The sequence below is a fragment of the Eptesicus fuscus genome, chromosome 1, assembly GCF_027574615.1.
Source record: "Eptesicus fuscus isolate TK198812 chromosome 1, DD_ASM_mEF_20220401, whole genome shotgun sequence".
NCBI lineage: Eukaryota > Metazoa > Chordata > Mammalia > Chiroptera > Vespertilionidae > Eptesicus > Eptesicus fuscus.
This window is the reverse complement of record NC_072473.1, coordinates 77,680,144-77,702,498: the sequence shown is the minus strand read 5'-3', so window position 1 is coordinate 77,702,498 and position 22,355 is coordinate 77,680,144. Positions and strand designations below refer to the sequence as shown.

General features: G+C 37.4%; 1 protein-coding gene across 1 annotated transcript in view; it reads left to right on the top strand.

The window, feature by feature from the left end:
* COL4A6 (collagen type IV alpha 6 chain) overlaps nucleotides 1-22,355 on the top strand; it is a 464,282-nt gene that overhangs the window by 382,565 nt on the left and 59,362 nt on the right. Inside the window, exons 7-8 of the mRNA XM_054723173.1 lie at nucleotides 20,087-20,155; nucleotides 21,648-21,683. Coding sequence (XP_054579148.1) covers nucleotides 20,087-20,155; nucleotides 21,648-21,683 — 105 coding nt within the window. The remainder of the gene's footprint in view (nucleotides 1-20,086; nucleotides 20,156-21,647; nucleotides 21,684-22,355) is intronic.

The window sequence follows — 22,355 nt, the reverse complement described above, 5'->3', positions numbered from 1 at the left end:
CTCACCACTCTTATTCAACATAGTGCTAGAAGTCCTAGCCAGAGCAGTAAGGCAAGAGAAAGAAATAAAAGGCATCCTAATTGGAAAGGAAGAAGTAAAACTGTCACTTTGTATGGATGACATGATTATGCATATAGAAGACCCTAAAGACTCCACCAAAAACTATTAGAAACAATAAACAAATACAGTAAAGTTGCAGGATAAAAAATCAATGTACAAAAATCCATTGCCTTCCTGTATACTAACAACAAAACTTCATAAAAAGAAATGAAAAAAATTATTTTTCAATTGCAACCAAAAGAATAAAATACCTAGGAACAAACTTCACAAAGAACATGAAAGACCTATATACTGAGAATTACAAAGCATTATTTAAAGGGATTGAAAAAGACACAACAAAATGGAAAAATATCTCATTCTCATGGATTTAAAATCAACATAGTTAAAATGGCCATATTACCCAAAGCAATATACAGATTTAATGCAATCCCCATCAAATCTCAATTCATTTTTAAACAAATAGAACAAAAAGTCATAAAAAAAGAGAATGTAGCTGGAGCTATCATACTACCTGACTTCAAATTATACTACAGAGCTATGATAATCAAAAGAATATGCTATTCCCAGAGAAACAGACACACAGATCAATGGAACAGAATATAGAACCCAGCTATAAAATCATATGTATATGGACAGATAATTTTTGCCATAAACACATAAGGGAGTATAGATAGTATCTCCAATGAATGGTGCTGGGAAAACTGAAAAGCCACATGCAAAAGAATGAAACTGGATTATAGTTTATCCTCATGTACAAAAATTAATTTAAAATGGATCAAAGACCTAAATATAAGACTCAATACAGTAAGTTACATAGAAGAAAATATAGGTACCAAATTTATGAACCTTGGTCATAGAGAACATTTTGTGAATTTGACCCCAAAGGCAAGGAAAGTAATAAGCAAAAATAAATGAATGGGATTATATAAAACTAAAAAGCTTCTGCACAGCAAAAGAAACTGATAACAAAACAATGAGGCAACCAACAAGATAGGAGATGATATTTTCAAACAGTAGTTCTGACAAAGGTTTAATTTCCAAAATATATAAAGAACTATATATAAAGAACTCATAAAACTCAATACCAAACAAACAACCCAATCAAAAAGTGGGTAGAACTTCATCATAAAAAACAGTGGAGTTGAATTAGATCTCCATCATATCTGCAGTACTGTATAATGAAGTGTTTTCAAGTCTAGACTTTGGATTGAGAAAGACTCCAGTTTGAATTTCTTCTCATTTACTCAGCTGGGTGAACTTCAATAAGTTGTTTAATTTATTGAGCCTCAGTTTCCATACCCCTAAAATAAGGGTAATAAAACATCCATCTTTTCACTTCTTTGAGAAAATTACATGTATAAATGTTTAGCATAGAACCTGGACTATACTAAATATCCAATAAATATTAACGATCATTATTAGCAAAAAAAAAAAGTGGGTAGAGGACCTGAAAATACACCTCTCCCCAAAAGACTTATGAACAGTCAATAGATTTATAAAAAGACGTGCAACCTCACTAGCAATTAGAGAAATGAAAATCAAAACTACAATGAGATACTACACCACACCTGTTAGAGTGACTATTATCAATAAGACACACAATAGCAAGTGTTGAAGAGGTTGTGGAGAAAAAGGAACCCTCACTCACTGTTGGTGGGAATGTAGACTGGTATAACCAGTATGGAAATCAGTCTGCAGTTGCTCAAAAAATTAAGAATAGAGCTACCTATGACCCAGCAATCCCTGTCCTGGTTATATACCCCCCCCCAAAAAAACCTCGAAAACATGTATCACAAAGATATATGCACCCCTATGTTCATTGTGGCATTATTCACGGTGGCCAAGACATGGAAACAACCAACACGTTCTGCTATAGAAGACTGGATAAAGAAGATGTGCTACATATGCACAGCGGAATATTAACCAGCCATAAGAAAGTATGTATAGTGCCATTTGCAACAACATTGATGGACCTTGAGAACATTATGCTAAGTGAAATAAGTCAGTTAGGAAAAGCTAAGAACCATATGATTTCACTCATATGTGGGATATAAAACTGAAACTCATGAACACAAACAGCCTTGAAAACAATCACAAGAAGAAAACTGAAAAACACACAAAGACATGGAGGCTAAATAACATGTTATTAAATAATGAATGGGTTAACAAAGAGATCAAATAATAAATCAAAATACCTGGAAACAAATGAAAATTTAAAAATAGCAACCCAAGTCTATAAGACTCAGGGAAATCAGTCCTAAGAGGTAAAGTCATAGCATTACAGGCCTATTTCAAGAAACAAGAAGAAGCTCAAATAAACATTCTAACTTTACACTTAAAGGAACTTGAAAAAGAGCAGCAAACAAAAGCCAGACTGAAGAGAAGGGTGGAAATAATAAAGATCACAGAAATAAGTGAGAGTCTAAAAAAAATCCCCCCAAAATCAATGAAACCAAAAGCTGATTCTTTGAGAAAATAAGCAAGATTGACAAACCTCTAACCAGACTAATCTAGAAAAAAAAGAGGGAGGACCCAAATAAATAACATCAGAAACAAAAGAGAAGTAACAACTGACACCAAAGAAATACAAAGGAGTGTAAGAAAATATTATGAACAACTATCTACCAACAAATTGGACAATCTGCAAAAAAATGGATAAATTCCTAGAAACATACAATTTTCCAAAACTAAACGAGGAAGAATCAGAAGCTCTGCATAAACAGATTGCAACTAGTGAAATTAAAGTAGTCATCAGAAAACTCCCAACAAACTAAAGCCCTGGACTGGATGGCTTACAGGTGAATTTTACCAAACATTCAAAGAAAACTAACTCCTATCACTCTCAAACAATTCCAAAGAATTCAAGAGGATGTAAGACTCCCAATCTCATTTTATGAAAACAAAATTATCCTAATTCCAAAAACCAGATAAAGACACCACAAAAAAAGAGAGAGAGAGAACTACAGGCCAATATCCCTGATGAACTTAGAGGTTAAAATCCTCAACAAAATATTAGCAAACCTAATCTAGCAATACATTGAAAAGATCATACACCATGATCAAGTGAGATTTATTCTGGGCATGCAAAGTTGGTATAATATCCGCAAAACAATAAATGTGATACACCACATAAACAAAATGAAGAATAAAAAACACATGCTCATACCAATAGATGCAGAAAAAGAATTTTGTAAGATCCTGCACCCATTTATGATAAAAAGTCTCAGAAAATTTGGAATAGAGGGAACATACCTCAACTTAATAAAGGCCATATATGGCAACCCCACAGCCAACATCATACTCAATGGGGTAAAACTACAAGCAATCGCCTATAAGATTGTGAACAAGACAGGGATGTTCACTTTTACCATTCTTATTCAACATAATACTGGAAGTCATAGCCACAGCATTTAGACAATCCTGTCTAATAAAAAGTAATATGTAAATTGACCGTACCTCTGCTACACCCACAAGCCACGCCCACCAGCCAATCAGGAGTGAGTATGCAAATTAACCCAACCAAGATGGCTGCAGCCACGGAGACAGTGGGAGGCTTGGGTTTCCCCGGCAAAGGAGGAAGCCAAGCTTCCCACCTGCCCTGGCCGGCCCAGGCCTCCACTCAAGGTTACAAAGTTTCAATTATAGAAGATAAATAAATCCCAACAAAAATAGCAGCAGCCATGGAGCTGGAGAGAGCAGGAGGCTTGAGTTGCCCTCGGCAATGGAGGAAGCCAAGCTTCTGCAGCCCTGGCCTGCCTTGACCTCCGCTGAAGGATACAAGGCTTCAATTATAGAAGATAAATAAATCCCAACAAAAGTGGCTGCAGCCACGGAGTGAGCAGGAGGCTTCACTCTGCTCAAGGCTACAAAGTTTCAATTATAGGAGATAAGTAAATCCCAGATACCAGGGCCTCTGCTTGGGTCGCCGGGGGGCATGGCCAGCCTGAAAACCACCATAGGCCCCTCACCCAGGCCACCCCATGCTCCAAGGGAACCCCCACCTTGATCCAGGACACCCTTCAGGGTAAACCAGCCGGCTCCCACTCGTGCAACAGGCCTCTATCCTATCTAATAAAAGAATAATATGCAAATTGACCATCACTGCAACACACAAGATGGCTGCCCCCATGTGGTCAAATGTGGACACAAGATGGCCGCCACAAGATGGCCAGCAGGGGAGGGCAGTTGGGAGGGACCAGGCCTGCAAGGGAGGGCAGTTGGGGGGGACCAGGCCTACAGGGCAGGGCAGTTAGGGGTGACTAGGCCTGCAGGGGAGGGCAGTTAGGGGTGACCAGGCCTGCAGGGGAGGGCAGTTAGTGGGGACCAGGCCTGCAGGGGAGCAGTTAGGCATCAATCAGGCTGGCAGGGGAGTGGTTAGGGGTGATCAGGCTGGCAGGCAGAAGTGGTTAGGGGCAATCAGGAAGGCAGGCAGGTGAGCAGTTGGGAGTCAGCAGTCTTGGATTGTGAGAGGGATGTCTGACTGCCCTCAAGGGGTCCCAGATTGGAGAGGGTGCAGGCTGGGCTGAGGAACACCTCTAATAACAAGAAATAAAAGGCATCCAAATTGAAAAGGAAGAAGTAAAACTATTAGTATTTGCAGATGACTTGATACTGAACCCTAAAGATTTCACCAAAAACTATTAGAACTTTTAAATGAATTCAGTAAAGTAGCAGGATACAAAATAAATATCCAGAAATCTGTTGCATTTTCATGAACTAATAATGAACTGTCAGAAAGGGAAATTAAGAAAACAATCTGATTCACAATTGCTTCAAAAAGAATAAAATACCTAGAATAAAGAAAGTAAAAGACCTGTTCTCAGAAAATTTTAAGGCACTGAAGAAATAAATTGAAGAAGATACAAATAAGTGGAAACATATCTGGTGTTCATTGATAAATAGTGTTAACATCATTAAAATATCCATACTATCCAAAGTAATCTACAGATTCAATGCAATTCCTACCAAGATACCAATCAAGTATTTCACAGAACTAGAAAAAAATATTCCAAAATTATATATGTGAGATCACAAAAGATCCTAAATAGCAACCGTGATCTTGAGTAAGAAAAACAAAGTGGGAGGAATCACACTACGTGATATCAAATAATACTGCAAGGTCATAATAATCAAAATAGCATGGTAGTGGAATAAAGACAGATATATAGATGAATGGAACAGAATAGAGACCCCCAAAATAAGCCCACTCCTTTATAGTCAATTAATATTTGACAAAGGAGGAAAAAATATATAATGGGCCAAAGATAGTCTGTTTAATAAATGGTGTTGGGAAAATTGGAGATACATGCAAAAAAATAAAACCAGATCACCTTCTTATACCAGACACAAGAATAAACTCAAAATGGATTAAAGACTTAAATGTTAGACTCAAAACCATAAAAATCTTAAAAGAAAACAGGCAGTAAAATCTCAGACATTTTTTATAGCAATATTTCTTCAGATATATCTCCTTGGGTGAGGGCAATAAAAGAAAAAATAAACAAATGGTACTACATGAAACTAAAATGTTTTTGCACAGCAAAGGAAATCATCAACAAAATGAAAAGACAACCCACTAAAGCAGACAATATATCCACCAATACATCTGACAAGGGTTAATATCCAAAATGTATAAAGAACTTATAAAACTGAACACACAACACACACACACACACACACACACACACAGTTAAAAAAATAGGAAAAGGACCTAAATAGACACTTCTCCAAAGGGGACGTATAGATGACCAATATACATATGAAAAGATACTCAACACCACTAATCATCAGAGAGATGCAAATTAAAACCACAATGAGATATCATCTCACACCTGTCAGAATGGCCATCATCAATAAACCAACAAACAAGTGTTGGCAAGGATGTGGAGAAAAGGGAACCCTTATGCACTGTTGGTGGGACTGCAGATTGATGGAGCCACTGTGGAAAGCAGTATGGAGTTACCTCAAAAAATTAAAAATGGAACTGCCTTCTGACCTGAAATTCCACTTTTGGGAATATATCTGAAAAGGCTTGAAACACTACTTTGAAAGAATATATACACCCCTATGTTCATTGCAGCATTATTTACAATAACCAAGATTTTGAAGTAGCCCAAGTGTCTATTAATATGAGTAAATAAAACATCTATGGGCCATATTGAAGGGGATAGTGGCTGTGATCGGAAGCCTATACATCCCAGGACTCTACAACCACAATACCGGGAGCAGCACAAATACTTGGACTTGGATTAGCTCTGCACCTTCTCACGAAAAGGTCAGATTTCGCCTAGGGAAAGGTGAGGTGTGTGATCCCGGCTAGAGAGAGAAACGCGCACAGCAGAATCTACAGGTTTGGGGGAAGTCTGTGCCCCACAAAATCTGTGGCCATTGGGGCCAGCATGATCCGAAAACATGGAAGGGGATCCACAGGGCTGCTGGCAGAAGGGAACACTAAAAATAAATCCAGAGCTGGACTGGGAACAAAAAAGCAGCTTGAAGTTTTACCAGTGTGCCAGCTGCTTAGTGCCAGGGGGAAAAAGATGTGCACAGAGACGTTCACAGAGTTGTGCGCAGTGCCAGAGGGTAAAAGTCAAGTGTTCACACACTTACTCTGGCTCTTTTTTTCTCTTTAAATCCTTGCTTTTGATTACTAAGCCCAGTACATAGGATCACCCAATTGGGGACACTCTCAGAGACTGTAGGGGAAAGTTGTATTTGTGGAACCTAGGGATCACAGCGGGAAGAAATGATCAGAGAAATATCTCCGGGGCAGTGCATTCTCCCAAACTAGTATTAAATGGGACAGGGAAAACAAAAATGAAATACCAGCTAGAGAGGACTTATAGCCCCAGAGGTCAATCCAGAAACACTGCCACCCAGGGGTTGAATCATAAATTGACTCTTGTGTAAACACAAATAAAGGCAGTCTAAGTGGAAAGCAGGGAACTTCAATACTGTCCTGACTACCTGACAGGAAACAGGCATGCCAAACAAACAGTAGAGGAAGTGAATGACCTTCACTACTGCACATTTTTATTTTTTCATCTTTAACTTCAGAAATTATTTTTTTTCTTTTTCCTCACTTGATTTTACCTTTTTAATTATTACATTTTTATTTTTAATCAGTATTACTACTATGTTACCTTTTTTTTAAGTGTCATTTTACTTTCTCTTTATTTTATTTTATTTTGGGATTAGTGTTCTACATTCTATTTTCATTTTTCCTTTAGCATCATTTTACTCGATCTCAAATTTACCATTATGCCAACACTCTCTTCCTCACTTTTCCCCTTTTGTTGTCCTGTTTCTCTTACAATACCTGCTTTAGATTTTCCCTATTCTTTCTTTTTACCCCCTGTTAAAATTTCACCCTACTTATATATCTAATCTCCAATCCCCTGATCTAAGTCCATATGTACCTCTCTCTTCACTTTCTTCACTATCCAAGATTTTTTTCTCTCTTCCCTTTTTTTTGTTGTTTCTTTGTTTTGTTTTTCTTCTTCTATTTTTTTTTTATTTTGTTTTGTTTTGCCTTGCTTTCTCTCTATCCTACTGTTATTGTTTGTTTGATTGTTGTTTAGGTTGGGTTTTTTCCCTTGTTTCTGAGATTGTTTTCGTTTTTTAGTTTGTTTCTTTCTTGTTTCTGTTTTTGTTTGTTTTTTTGCTTCTGTTTTTCCTCTCCTTGCTTGTTATTAGTTTCTGTTTGTAGTTTGCATTCATTTCTGGGTATTTTTTGTTTGCATTTTTTGGGATTAGTTGTTGTTCTATTGGAGTTTTATCCCCATATAAATAGTCTTTTCCCTCATTATTTTTTATTTTCTTTCTTTCTTTTCTCTCTTACTTTTTTCCTTTTCTCAAAATCATTTTTGCACTCATTTTTTTCTTATCACCCAATTCTCTATTCTCTAATTGTCACCTTTATTTGGAGTTATTAGTATCATTAATCCATTTGTGTTCAGTGCCTTGTCCATTGTGCCTTGTAGTGTTGTATTTTGTGCTTTTAAATCAATTCAGGAGAGAGAGAACTACATAACCAGACACCCGGAGAAAAGAGATCATGGGGAGACAAAGAAACAGCCCACATATGGAAGAAAAGGAGGCAACACCAGAAGAGGAAGTAAATGAAATGGAGGCAAGCAATGGGTCAGAGAAATAGTTCAGAGAAATGGTGATAAGGTCACTGAAAAGAATGGAAGACAAATTCAACAATATGTGTAAGAACCAAGAGGAAATAAAGAAGAACCAAGAAGAAATGAAAATTAACATCGCTGCTATAAAGAACTCATTAGAAAGCATCAACAGTAGACTAGAAGAAGTAGAAGACCGCATCAGGGAGCTAAATGACAAGTTAGGAAAAAATACCCAAGCAGAGCAACATCTAGAAAAAAAAAAAAAACCTTACAAAAAAAAGGAGAAGAGCCTAAGGGAACTTTGGGACAACACAAAATGAAACAACATCTGCATAATAGGGGTTCCAGAAGGAGAGGAAACTGAGCAAAGAATAGAAAACCTGTTTGAAGAAATAATGACAGAAAACTTCCCTGATATAGGGAAGAAAAAACTCACACAAATCCAAGAAGCTCACAGAGTTCCAAATAAAATGAAACCCAAAAGACCGACACCAAGGCACAATATAATTAAACTGGCAAACACCAATGACCAAGTTAGAATATTAAAAGCAGCGAGAGAGAGAGACAGAAAGGTACCTACAAAGGATCCCCCATCAAGCTATCAACTGATTTCTCAACAGAAACCCACCAGGCCAGAAGGGAATGGCATGAAATATACAAAGTCATGCAAATGAAGGTTCTGAATCCAAGAATACTGTACCCAGCAAGGCTATCAATCAAAATTGAGGGTGAAATCAGGAGCTTTACAGACAAAAAAGGACTAAGGGAGTTTATCAACACCAAACCAGCAATGCAAGAAATGCTAAAGGGTCTGCTGTAAAAACAAGAAATAGGAAGTGAAGAAGGAACACAGGGGTAAAGAATAAAAATGGCGACAAACAAGTACCTATCAATAATAACTTTAAATGTAAATGGATAAAATGCCCCAATCAAAAGACATAGGGAGGCAGAGTGGATAAAAACACATGACGCATATATCAGCTATTCACAGGAAACCCACCTTAGAAAAAAGAACTTACACAGACTGATGGTGAGGTGATGGAAAAAGGTTTTGCAGGCAAATGGAAATGTAAAAAGAAATCTGGGGTAGCAATACTTATATCGGACAAATGAGATCTCAAAATGAAGGACACAACAAGAGATAAGGAAGGCCACTTCATAATACTAAAGGGAACAATACAACAAGAAGGTATAACTCTGGTAAACATATATGCACGCAATACAGGAACACCCAAATACATTAAAAAAAAAACCTTCTGGAGAATATCAAGGGAGAGATTGACAGCAATAAAGAAATAGTAGGGGACTTTAATACCCCACTATCACCATTGGACAAATCCTCTAAACAAAAAATCAGCAAAGAAACATCAATCCTAAATGACTCACTAGATCAGATGGAATTAATTGACATCTTCAGAACATTTCACCCCAAAGCCACAGAATATACATTCTTCTCAAGTGCACATGGGTCATTTTCAAACATAGACCATAATTGGGTCACAGGCAAAGTCCCTTCAAAATCAAGAAGATAGAAATCATACCAAGCATCTTCTCAGATCACAATGGCATAAAATTAGAAATCAACTACAACAAAAATAATGAAAAAAGCAAACACTTGGAGGGTAAATAGCATGCTATTAAACAATGACTGGGTTACCAAAAATATCAAAGAAGAAATAAAAGCATCATGGCAACAAATGACAATGAAAACACAACAATCCAAAATCTATGGGAAACTGTGAAAGCAGTCTTGAGAGGGAAGTTCATAGCTCTACAGGCCTACCTCAAAAACAAGAAACAATGGTAACAAATTACCTAACCCTACAACTCAAAGAGTTAGAAAGAGAGCAACAAGAAAAGCCCAGCGTAAACAGAAGGAAGGAAATAATAAAGATCAGAGTGGAGATAAACAACATAGAGACCAAAAACACAGTACAAAAGATCAACAAAACCAAGAGAGGGTTCTTTGAAAGGATAAACAAAATTAATGAACCTCTAGCCAGGCTCACCAAGAAGCAAAGAGAGAGGACCCAAATAAACAAAATCAGAAATGAAAGAGGTGAAATAGCAACTGATCCCACAGAAATACAAAAGATTATGAAAAAATATTATTAACAACTTTATTACAACAAAATGGACAACCTAGATGAAATGGACATATTTCTAGAAAAATACAAGCTACCAAGAAGAATCAAAAAACCGGAATAGGCCGATAACTACCAAAAAAATTGAAACAGCAATCAAAAATCTTTCAGCAAACAAAATCCCTATTCTGAATAGCTTTATATGGGAGTTCTACCAAGCAGTCAAAGAAGAACTAAAACCTATCCTCCTCAGACTATTCCAAAAAATTCAAGACATTGGCACACTTCCAAGTTCTTTCTATAAGCCAGCACTACCCTAATCCCAAAATCAGATAAAGACATCACAAAAAAAAGAGAACTACAGGCCAAATCCTTGATGAATGTAGATGTTAAAATCCTCAACAAAATTCTAGCAAATCAGATTCAGCAATTCATTAGAAAGATCACACACCATGACCAAGTGGGATTTACTCTAGGGATGAAAGGATAGTACAATATCCACAAATCAATAAATGTGATACATCACATAAACCAACTGACAGACAAAAATCACATAATCATATCACCTGGTGCAGAAAAGGAATTTAACAAAATAACACCATTTCTTGATAAAAACTTTCAGCAAAGTGGGAATAGAGGGATCATACCTCAACATAATAAAAGCCATATATGACAAACCTACAGCCAACATCATACTCAATGGGCAAAAATTAAACCATTTCCCCTAAGAACAGGAACAGGACAAGGATGCCCACTTTCGCCGCTCCTGTTCGACATAGTACTAGAAGTACTAGCTATGGCCATCTTGAAGGAGATAGTGGATCTTATCAGAAGCTTGAAAAGTTGCAACTGTGGCAACCACCGAACAGCTGCAAGCCCCAGAACACCAGTTCCAAATTGGCGCAAACATGCGGTTTCAGAGGAGGTCTACACTCCACCACAGAAAGGTCAGAATTCACCTGGGATGAGGAGAGAGAGAACTACATAACCAGACATCCAGAGAAGAGAGACCATGGGGAGACTAAGAAACAGCCCACATATGAAAGAAAAACAGGCATCACCAGAAAAAGAAGTAAATGAAATAGAGGCTAACAACATGTCAGAGAATGAATTCATATAAATGGTCATAAGGTGGCTGAAAAGAATGGAAGACAAATTCGACAATATGAGTAAGAACCAAGAGGAAATGAAGAAGAACCAAGAAGAAATGAAAAATGACATTGCTGCTATAAAGAACTCAATAGAAAGCATCAAGAGTAGACTAGAAGAAGCAGAGGACCAAATCAGTGAGCTAGAAGACAAGGTGGGGAAAAATAGCCAATTAGAGCAGCTTCTAGAAAAAAAAAATTAAAAATCAGGAGGAGAGCCTAAGGGAACTATGGGACAACACAAAACAAAACAACATCCACATAACAGGGGTTCCAGAAGGAGAGGAAACTGAGCAAGGAATAGAAAACCTGTTTGAAGAAATAATGACAGAAAACTTCCCCGATACAGGAAAGAAAAAAGCCACACAAATCCAAGAAGCTCACAGAGTCCCAAGCAGAATGAACCCCAAAAGACTGACGCCAAGGCACATTATAATTAAATTGGCAAACACCAACAACAAAGTAAGAATCTTAAAAGCAGCCAGAGAGAGAAAGTTACATACAAAGGAACCCCCATCAGACTAGCAACTGATTTCTCAACAGAAACTCATCAGGCCAGAAGGGAATGGAATTAAATAAACAAAGTCATGCAAAGGAATGCTCTGAATCCAAGAATACTGTACCCAGCAAGGCTATCAATCAAAAGTGAAGGTGAAATCAGGAGCTTCACAGACAAAAACGGACTAAGGGAATTTATCACCACTAAACCAGCAATTCAAGAAATATTAAATGGTCTGCTGTAAAAAAGAATATAGAAAGCAAAGAAGGAACACAGGGGTAAAGAATAAGAATGGCGACAAATAAGTACCTATCAATAATAACTTTAAATGTAAATGGATTAAATGCCCCAATCAAAAGACACAGGGTAACGGATTGGATAAGAAAACAAGACCCACATATCTGCTATCTACAGGAAACCCACCTCAGAAAAAAAGACACACACAGACTGAGGGTGAAGGGATGGAAAAAGCTTTACCAGGCAAATGGAAATGAAAAAAAAAAAGCTGGGGTATCAATACTTATATCGGACAAATTAGATCTCAAAGGGAAGGACATAACAAGAGATAAGGAAGGCCACTTCATAATACTAAAGGGAGCAATCCATCAAGAATAGATAACTCTTGTAAACATATACACATCCAACACAGTAGCACCCAAATACATAAAAAAAAAACTCCTGGAGGATATCAAGGCAGAGATTGACAGCAATACACTCATAGTAGGAGACTTTAATACTCCACTATCATCATTGGACAAATCCTCTAAACAAAAAATCAGCAAAGAAACATCAATCTTAAATGACTCATTAGACCAGATGGAATTAATTGACATCTTCAGAACATTTAACCCCAAAGCCACATAATATACATTCTTCTCAAGTGCATATAGGACATTTTCAAAGATAGACCATATGCTGGGACATAGACAAAGTGTCTTCAAATTCAAGAAGATAGAAATAATACCGAGTATCTTCTCATATCACAGTGAAATAAAACTGGAAATCAACTACAATAAAAACAATCCAAAAAAATCTAATACATGGAGACTAAACAGCATGCTATTAAAGAATGACTGGGTTACCAGAGTGATCAAGGAAGAAATAAAAACATCATGGCAACAAATGACAATGAAAACACAACAATCCAAAATCTATGGGACACAGCAAAGGCAGTCTTGAGAGGGAAGTTCATAGCTCCACAAGCCTACTGCAAAAAAACAAGAAATAATGGTAATAAGTTACCTAAACCTACAACTCAAAGAGTTAGAAAGAGAGCAACAAGAAAGGCCCAGTGTAAGCAGAAGGAATGAAATAATAAAGATCAGAGTGGAGATAAATGACATCGATACCAAAGAAACAATACAAAAGATCAACAAAACCAAGAGCTGGGTCTTTGAAAGGATAAACAAGATTGATGAAACTCTAGCCAGGCTCACCAAGAAGTAGAGAAAAAAGGACCTAAATAAATAAAATCAGAAATGAAAGAGGTGAAATAACAACAGACCCCACAGTAATACAAAGGATTGTTACAAAATACTACGAACAACTTTATTCCAACAATCTGGACAACCTGGAGGAAATAGACATATTCCTAGAAAAATATAACCTTCCAAAACTCAATCAGGAAGAACCTAAACAGCTCAATAGCCCAATAACTATGGAAGATCTTAAAGCAGTCATCAAAAAGGTTCTGGCAAACAAAAGCCAGGGGCCAGACGGCTTCACAGGGGAGTTTTACCAAACATTCAAGGAAGAACTAAAACCTATCCTCCTCAGACTATTCCATAAAATTCAAGAGGAAGGAACACTTCCTAGCTCCTTCTATGAAGCCAGCATCACCATAATTCCAAAACCAGATAAAGACAACACAATGAAAGAGAATTAGAGGCCAATATCCCTCATGAACATAGATGCCAAAGTCCTCAACAAAATTCTAGCAAATCGGATCCAGCACTATATCAGAAAGATCATACACCATGACTAAGTAGGATGTATCCCAGGAATGCAAGGATGGTGCAATATCCACAAATCAATAAATGTGATTCATCACATAAGCAAATTGAGAGATAAAAATCACATAGTCATATCAATTGATGCAGAAAAAGCATTTGACAAAATCCAACACCCTTTCTTGATAAAAACTCTCAACAAGGTGGGAATAGAAGGATCATACCTCAACATAATAAAAGCTATATATGATAAACCCACAGCTAACATCATACTCAATGGGCAAATACTAAAACCATTTCCCCTGAGAACAGGAACAAGATAGGGATGCCCACTCTCACCACTCCTGTTTGACATAGTACTGGAAGTATTAGCCATTGCTATCAGACAAGAAGAAGAAATAATAGGCATCCAAATTGGAAAAGAAGAAGTAAGGCTGTCCTTATTTGCAGATGACATGATATTGTACATAAAAAACCTGAAAGACTCCATCAAAAAACTAACTGACTTAATAAATGAATTCAGCAATCTAGCAGGATACAAAATTAACGCCAAGAAATCTATGGCATTTCTATACACCAATAGTGAACTTACAGAAAGAGAGACTAAAAAAGCAATCCCATTTACCATCACACCAAAAAAACTAAGATACCTAGGAATAAACTTAACTAAGGAGGTAAAAGACCTATACACGGAAAACTACAGGACACTGAAAAAAGAGATAGAGGAAGACATAAACAGATGGAAGAACATACCATGTCCATCGATTGGTAGAATCAACATCATTAAAATGTCCATACTACCCAAAGCAATCTATAGATTCAATGCAATCCCCGTTAAAATACCAACGGCATATTTCACAGACCTAGAAAGATCTCTCCAAAAATTCATTTGGAATAAAAAAAAAGACCCCAAATAACCACAGCAATCCTGAGAAAGAAGAATAAAGTAGGAGGGATCTCAATACCAGATTTCAAGCTTTATTATAAAGCCACAGTTCTCAAAACAGCGTGGTACTGGCACAAGAACAGACATATACACCAATGGAATAGAATAGAGAACCGAGATATCGACCCAAACCGCTATGCTCAATTAATATTTGACAAAGGAGCATGAACATACATTGGAGTCAAAACAGTCTCTTCAATAAATGGTGTTGGAAAATTGGACAGATACATGCAAGAAAAATGAAACTGGATCACCAACTTACACCATACACAAAAATAAACTGAAAATGGATACAGGACTTAAACATAAGATGGGAAACCATAAAAATACTAGAGGAATCCACAGGCAGAGAAGTCTCAGACATATGTCGAAGCAAATTCTTCACCAATACCACTCCTAGGGCAATGGAAACAAAAGAGAAAATAAACAAATGGGACTACATCAAAATAAAAAGTTTTTGCACAGCAAAAGAAACCATGAACAAAACAACAAGAAAGCCCACTGTATGGGAGAACATATTTGTAAATGTTTTCACTGATAAAGGTTTAATCTCTAATATCTACAGGGAACTCATACAACTTAATAAAAGGAAGATATATGATCCCATAAAAAAATGGGCAACGGACCTAAATAGAATCTTTTCGAAAGAAGACAAAGGAAGGCCAAGAGACACATGGAAACATGCTCAAAGTCACTAATTATCCTAGAGATGCAAATCAAAATGACAATGTGGTACCATCTCACACCTGTCAGAATGGCTATTATCAACAAATCAACAAATGACAAGTGTTGGCGAGGATGCGGAGAAAAAAGGAACCCTCCTGCACTGTTGGTGGGAATGCAGACTGGTGCAGCCACTGTGGAGAACAGTATGGAGTTTCCTCAAAAAACTAAAAATGGAACTCCCATTTGACCCAGTAATCCTACTTCTAGGAATATATCCTAAGAATCTGGAAACACCAATCAGAAAGGATATATGCACCCCTATGTTCATAGCAGCACAATTTACAATAGCTAAGATTTGAAAACAGCCTAGGTGCCCATCAGCAGATGACTGGATCAGAAAACTATGGTACATCTACACAATGGAATACTATGCTGCCTTAAAAATGAAGGAATTCTTACCATTTGCAGCAACCTGCATGAAACTGGAGAAAATCATGCTAAGTGAAATAAGCCAGCCAATGAAAGAAAAATACCACATGATCTCACTCATTTATGGATAATAAAGAACATTATAAAGTGATGAACAAAAAGATAGGTACAGAGACAGTAAAGCATCAAACAGACTGTCAAATTACAGGGGGAAGTTTAAGGAGAGGTGGGGGAGATAATAGATCAACCGAAGGACTTGTATGCATGTATATAAGCATAACTAATGGACACAAAACACTGGGGGCTGAGGGCATATATGGGAGTGGAGTAGGGGTGACAATGGTAAGATATGTACACATATAATACCTTAATTTAAAAAATGGAAAAATAAAAAATAATAAATAAAAAAAGTACTAGCCGTAGCAATCAGACAAGAAGAAGAAATAAAAGGCATCCAAATTGAAAAGAAGAAGTAAAACTGTCCTTATTTGCAAATGACATGATACTATACATGTCATATGCAAATAAGAAAACCCCAAACACTCCACCAAAAACTATTAGACCTAATAAATGAATTTGGCAATGTAGCAGGATACAAAATTAACACCCAGAAATCTATGGCCTTTTTATACACCAATAATGACCTCAAAGAAAGAAAAATTGAAAGAAAATCCCATTTACCATTGTACCAAAAAAAAATTAAGATACCTAGGAATAAACTTAACCAAGAATATAAAAGACTTATACTCGGAAAACTACAGGACATTGAAAAAAGAGATAAAGGAAGACATAAACAAATGGAAAAACATACCACGTTCATAGATTGGTAGAATCAATATCATTAAAATGTCCATACTAGCTCAAGTGATCTATAGATTCAATGTAACCCCTATTAAAATACCAATAGAATATTTCAAATATCTAGCACAAACTCTCCAAAAATTCATCTGGAATAAAAAGAGACCCCGAATTGCCACAGCTATCCTGTAAAAGAAGAACAAAGTTGGAGGGATCACAATAGCAGATATCAAGCTATATTACCAAGCCACGGTTCTCAAAACTGCCTGGTACTGGCACAAGACCAGACATATAGACCAATGGAACAGAATAGAGGACCCAGAAATTGACCCAAGCCATTATACTCAATATTTGACAAAGGAGGCAAGAGCATACAATGGAGCCAAAACTGCCTCTTTAATAAATGGTGCTGGGAAATTTGGTCAGATACATGCAAAAAAATTAAACTAGATCACCAACTCACACCATACACAGAAACAAACTCAAAATGGCTAAAGGACTTAAATGTAAGACAGGAAACCATAAAAATCCTACAAGACTACATAGGCAGCAAAATTGCAGATATATGTCATAGCAACATCTTTACAGACACAGATCCTAAGGCAAGAACAGCTAAGGAGAAAATAAACAAATGGGACTACATCAAAATAAAAAGCTTCTGCACAGCAAAAGAAACCATCAACAAAACAACAAGAAAGCCCGCTGCATGGGAGAACATATTTGACAATATTATCTCTGATAAGGGTTTAATCTCCAACATTTACAGGGAAATCATACAACTTAACAAAAGGAACATAGACAATCCAATCAAAAATTGGGCAAAGGACTTAAATAGACACTTTTCGAAAGAGGACGTTCAGAAAGCCAAGAGACACATGAAAACATGCTCAAAGTCACTAATAATCTGAGAGATGCAAATCAAAACAACAATGAGGTACCACCTCACACCTGTCAGAATGATTATCATCAACAAATGACAAGTGCTGGAGAGGATGTGGAGAAAAAGGAACCCTCCTTCACTGCTGGTGGGAATGCAGACTGGTGCAGCCATTGTGGAAAACAGTATGGTGTTTCCTCAAAAATTTTAAAATGGAACTGCCATTTGACCCAGTAATCCCACTTCCAGGAATATATCCCAAGAAAACAGAAACACCAATCAGAAAGCATATATGCACCCCTATGTTCATAGCAGCACAATTTACAATAGCTAAGATTTGGAAACAGCTTGAATGCTCATCAGCAGTTGAGTGGATTAAAAAACTATGGTACATCTACACAATGGAATACTATGCTGGTATAAAAAAGAAGGAATTCCTACCATTTGCAGCAGCATGGATGGAACTGGAGAGCATTATGCTAAGTGAAATAAGCCTGGCAGTGAAAGAAAAATACCACAGGATCTCACTCATTTATGGATAATAAAGAACATTATAGCCTGATGAATAAAAAGATAGATACAGAGGCAGAGAAGCATCAAACAGACTATCAAATTACAGCGGGAAGGCTGGGGAATGTTGGGGAGGGGAGGTAGGAGATCAACCGAAGGACTTGTATGTATGCATATAAGCATAACCAATGGACACAATACACTGGGGGGGGGGGCGTTGAGGGCATGTGCCAGGGGGTAGGAGAGGCTGGGGGAAGAGCAATGGGAGGGGGAGGAGATATATGTACTATTATTTGTAATACTTTAAACTATAAAATACAATTTAAATAATTAAATTGAATTTAAAAACATCTATGGTACATTTACGCAATGGAATATTACTTGGCTGTGAAGAGGAAGGAAATGTTACCCTTCGTGATAGCGTGGATGGACCTGGAGAACATTATGCTAAGTGAAATAAGTCAGTCAGAGAAAGATAAGTACCATGCAATTTCACTCATATGTGGAATTTAATGAACAAACTGAACTACTGAGCAAAATAGAGACAGATTTATAGATAAAGAGAAGGCAAACAGCTCTGATGGGGGAGAGTGTTGCAGGACGGGGAGGGATTGAGCAAAAAAAGAAAAAAGAGGAAGAACTCATGGACAGAAACAACAGTGTGGTGATTATGTAGGGAAGGAGTGGGAGGAGGTGGAAGAGATCATAGGGGGAATAAATGGTGATGGGAAAAATAAAATTAATAAAATAAAATATGAAAGTGAGAGATACATACAAAGTACAAGCCCCAGCTTGTCATAAAGAACCTAGACATCTAAGGATCAAACCAATATGTAGCAATTGGTGGGAGAGTTGTATTACCAACATAGTATGAGTTGTTTATGTCACAAAGTTCTTCAAACACTGCCATGGCAACAGGAGAGGAGAGCAAATCACATATGTGTGAGGAAAGTGAATATCCAGGAAATAAAGGAAGTGCTACCCCCAATAGTAGGAAAAGAAATCCTGAGGTAATGAACATCTGAGAGTCAAAGGAAAAAAGTAAAACCTAATCCTGTCCGTAAACCTCCCTTTAAGCTTAAATAAGAACTTGGACATGTATTTTACTAAACAGAACCTTATTAACCCTGCTGAATCCTGAGTGGGTATTATTTGACATTTCTTTGATGAAAGTAGTGGCCACAAGTATAAGGGGAAACAGGAAGTATTAGGAAAGGAACTGGTTTGTGCTTTTGGGACCACATTGTTCTTTTAATATATCTGTAATTTTGAGATCAAAAAAATCATCATTCAATCAATGATTCAGTACCCAAAGTTTAACCTTACCCCCAGTACTAATCCTGACTTCCCATTCGGAATGGGGACATTGACTTTCTCCAACAGGACAACATCTAGCAGATGTTAGCTGGCATCTACCAATGAGACAGTAAATTTCTGGTTGATAGATGGGTTGGGCATACTTCGAACTGTTGTCTGTGTTAGTGAGACACACTGGCCTCTTAGACAGGTGTTGAAGTTGAAGTTGTGTAGTAGCAGCACAAGATGGAGATAGTTTTATAGATATCTCTTAGACCAGGGGTCAGAAAAATAGCTAACGTGACCCTTGACCTGTGGTTTCATTTTACATTTTTAAAAGATTGTAAAGATAAACTATATGGGACAGAGCCCAGATATGGCCTGCAAAGCCTAAATTATTTACTATCTGGTTCTTTACAGAAAAAGTTGACTGCTCTGAATAGATTCAAAGTCTCCTCCTTTCTAATCCCTTTAGAGATTTTGGAATTAGGGGAGTGGGCATATGATTTTGAGACACAGCAGCTGTTCGGGGGATGTACTTTGGCCCTTAGCATAGCCAATTCTGCCATAGAATAATCCATATAATTTCAGCCTCTTGCTGTTTCATCCTATGTCTTATCAGAGGATGAAACACATCCTATTAACAAAACTCTGTGTGTGTATGTTTTCAGAAGTTTTTTTCTGATTTTACTTAGGGGCTTCCTGGTCAGAAAGGATCTAAAGGTGAACCTGTCCATACCCAAGGTAGTTTCAAAGGAATGAAGGTAAGAGCTTCTAAGGCAGACCGCTGAGTAGGCTATAAACTGAGCTATCCCAGATTGGGCCCCAGCTCCAATAAAAACATTTCCAGAACTAGCATCTGTGTCTCTATTTAAGGAGCAGACCAAGCTGTATTTAAAAAGGACCCTAAGCATTTTGTGGTAGAAACACTGACAGAAATGTTTGTAACCATACTGTCAAAGATATTTGCTATATAGGATCTAGACCAAAAATAAGAGACAGATCAGCAAACAGTTTGCATGCATATCATTTTCTTTGACAAGCTAAGACATTTCCTGGAGGCAGATACCTTTTGTCTGCTCTAGAATCCTTGATGTCTGCATACCTTGGTTTGAAGCCATGTATGTCTCTGCCCATCTCAGCATGGCCACCAGCCCAGGATCCTTGCCCTGCCCTTTTCTGTCCCTGAACCCAGGCCCATCAGCCTTAGCTGGGCCCCTGGCTGTCTGCAAAAATTGCCCATCAACTCTGCAGCTGGTTAGAAACTTTCATCTCTTCATTGATAAAAACCTTCTGTATTCTTGTGATTAAATTCTTGGTTTGTACTGCCTGGTATCCTATGGGCCCTCGATAAACTCTGTTGCCAAATGATTGACCCTATTTCCCTTAAAGAGTGGGAAGGGAGCCCATCATTTCCTTGCTAGCAAATCAGAATCTATATGTCCAACATGAGAGGAAGATGCATCCAAGCACATTCAGCTGAGGATGGCACCTTTCTGTCTTCCATCCATGCACAGAACCCGGATTATTGGAAGTCACTTTGGAATGGAGTGATGGGGGGGGGATTAGAACTGACAAAGGCACAGTATCAGCTAGTTAGTGTTCTTTCCATGCTGCAGAGAGCTGATTTTTTTACCATAAGCCAAGTGCAGTAAGACTAGCAGGTATCAAAATATGGCCATTGTCACAGCAAACATTGATGAGTTTGGCCAAAAATAAGAGACCTTGGACCCAGTAGAACACAGCAATTTTCAAAGATGGTCATATTATAGATTTATACAGTGACTTAAGATGGTGCAAAGTAATTAAAATGTAATCAGAGACTGTATACTCTCTGGATTCTCCCTTGAAATGTCTGATTTACATTGTATATATATGGGCATAGATTCTCTGGGAATGAGGGCACATGGAAAGGTGGCTTGCTTTCCTCCAAAAGAGAAAGGAAATCACCAGCCCACAGAAGCAGTTTCTAATTGATAAGCTCCTAGAAAAAAAATTAATCCAAGTAAAATATGAAATCCTGTTCAACCAAGGCTATAATATTTGCCTTTTAGAGTCTAGACTTTTCTCAGGAAAAAAAATAAATGGTTGAATATGTCCAATTCATACATTATTTAAAACACAGGACCTTGACAGAAGAGGACTAAGCTTCAGCAAAGAGTTTTTATGCCCATGCATTTTAGGTTAGTTATCTATGAAATACCACAGACTTGGTTTATTAATCTCTTCACTGTTCTGCCTTTTTCTGTTTCTCAGGGGGATCCTGGGCTGCCTGGACTAGATGGAATCACTGTAAGTTGTTACTTACGTGTTGAGCTCTCAATGTTTAGTCAACAGTTACTGATTGTCCCTTTTCATTCTTCCCTTCAGTGTTTGAAGGTCTTTGTAGACCTTCTCAAGAAAAATCCATAGAAAATGGGTCACATTATTGTCTTTTTCCAGATGAGAAAGTACTGATAGGATGGACTGTCCACCTCAAAGCTACATAGCAGGCAGGCTTTTAGACCTTTAGACCAGGACACTGTATACTCCCTGGTACAGAATTTTGCATTTCATTCAGCAAGCATTTACTTAGTGTTTCCTGTGTGTTGAGAGTGTCGTCAGTAAAACAAAAGTACAACACTATTCTTTAAAAAGTATTCTGTATTAAACAAATTTTAAGGGACTCTAAATAATAATGAGTCCATGAAAATCCATGAGTTGTATTAATAAGAGCTTTCTGCTTTCCTTGAGTTTCTACATTGTCATCGTTTTCCTTTGCAGTGGCTTAAGAAAAGCCCCTCCTTTCTTTGTTATTGCCTATATCAGGGTTCCTTCCTTTCTGCTTTATTCCAGAACAGATACTAAGCACGTACTCTCAAAAAAATTCTACGAGTGATCCCTGAGACAATGCAGATATGGTCTCTGCCCCCTCCCTGACCCAGGATGTGAAACACTATTAGGAATGTGGCATAAGAATTCCAC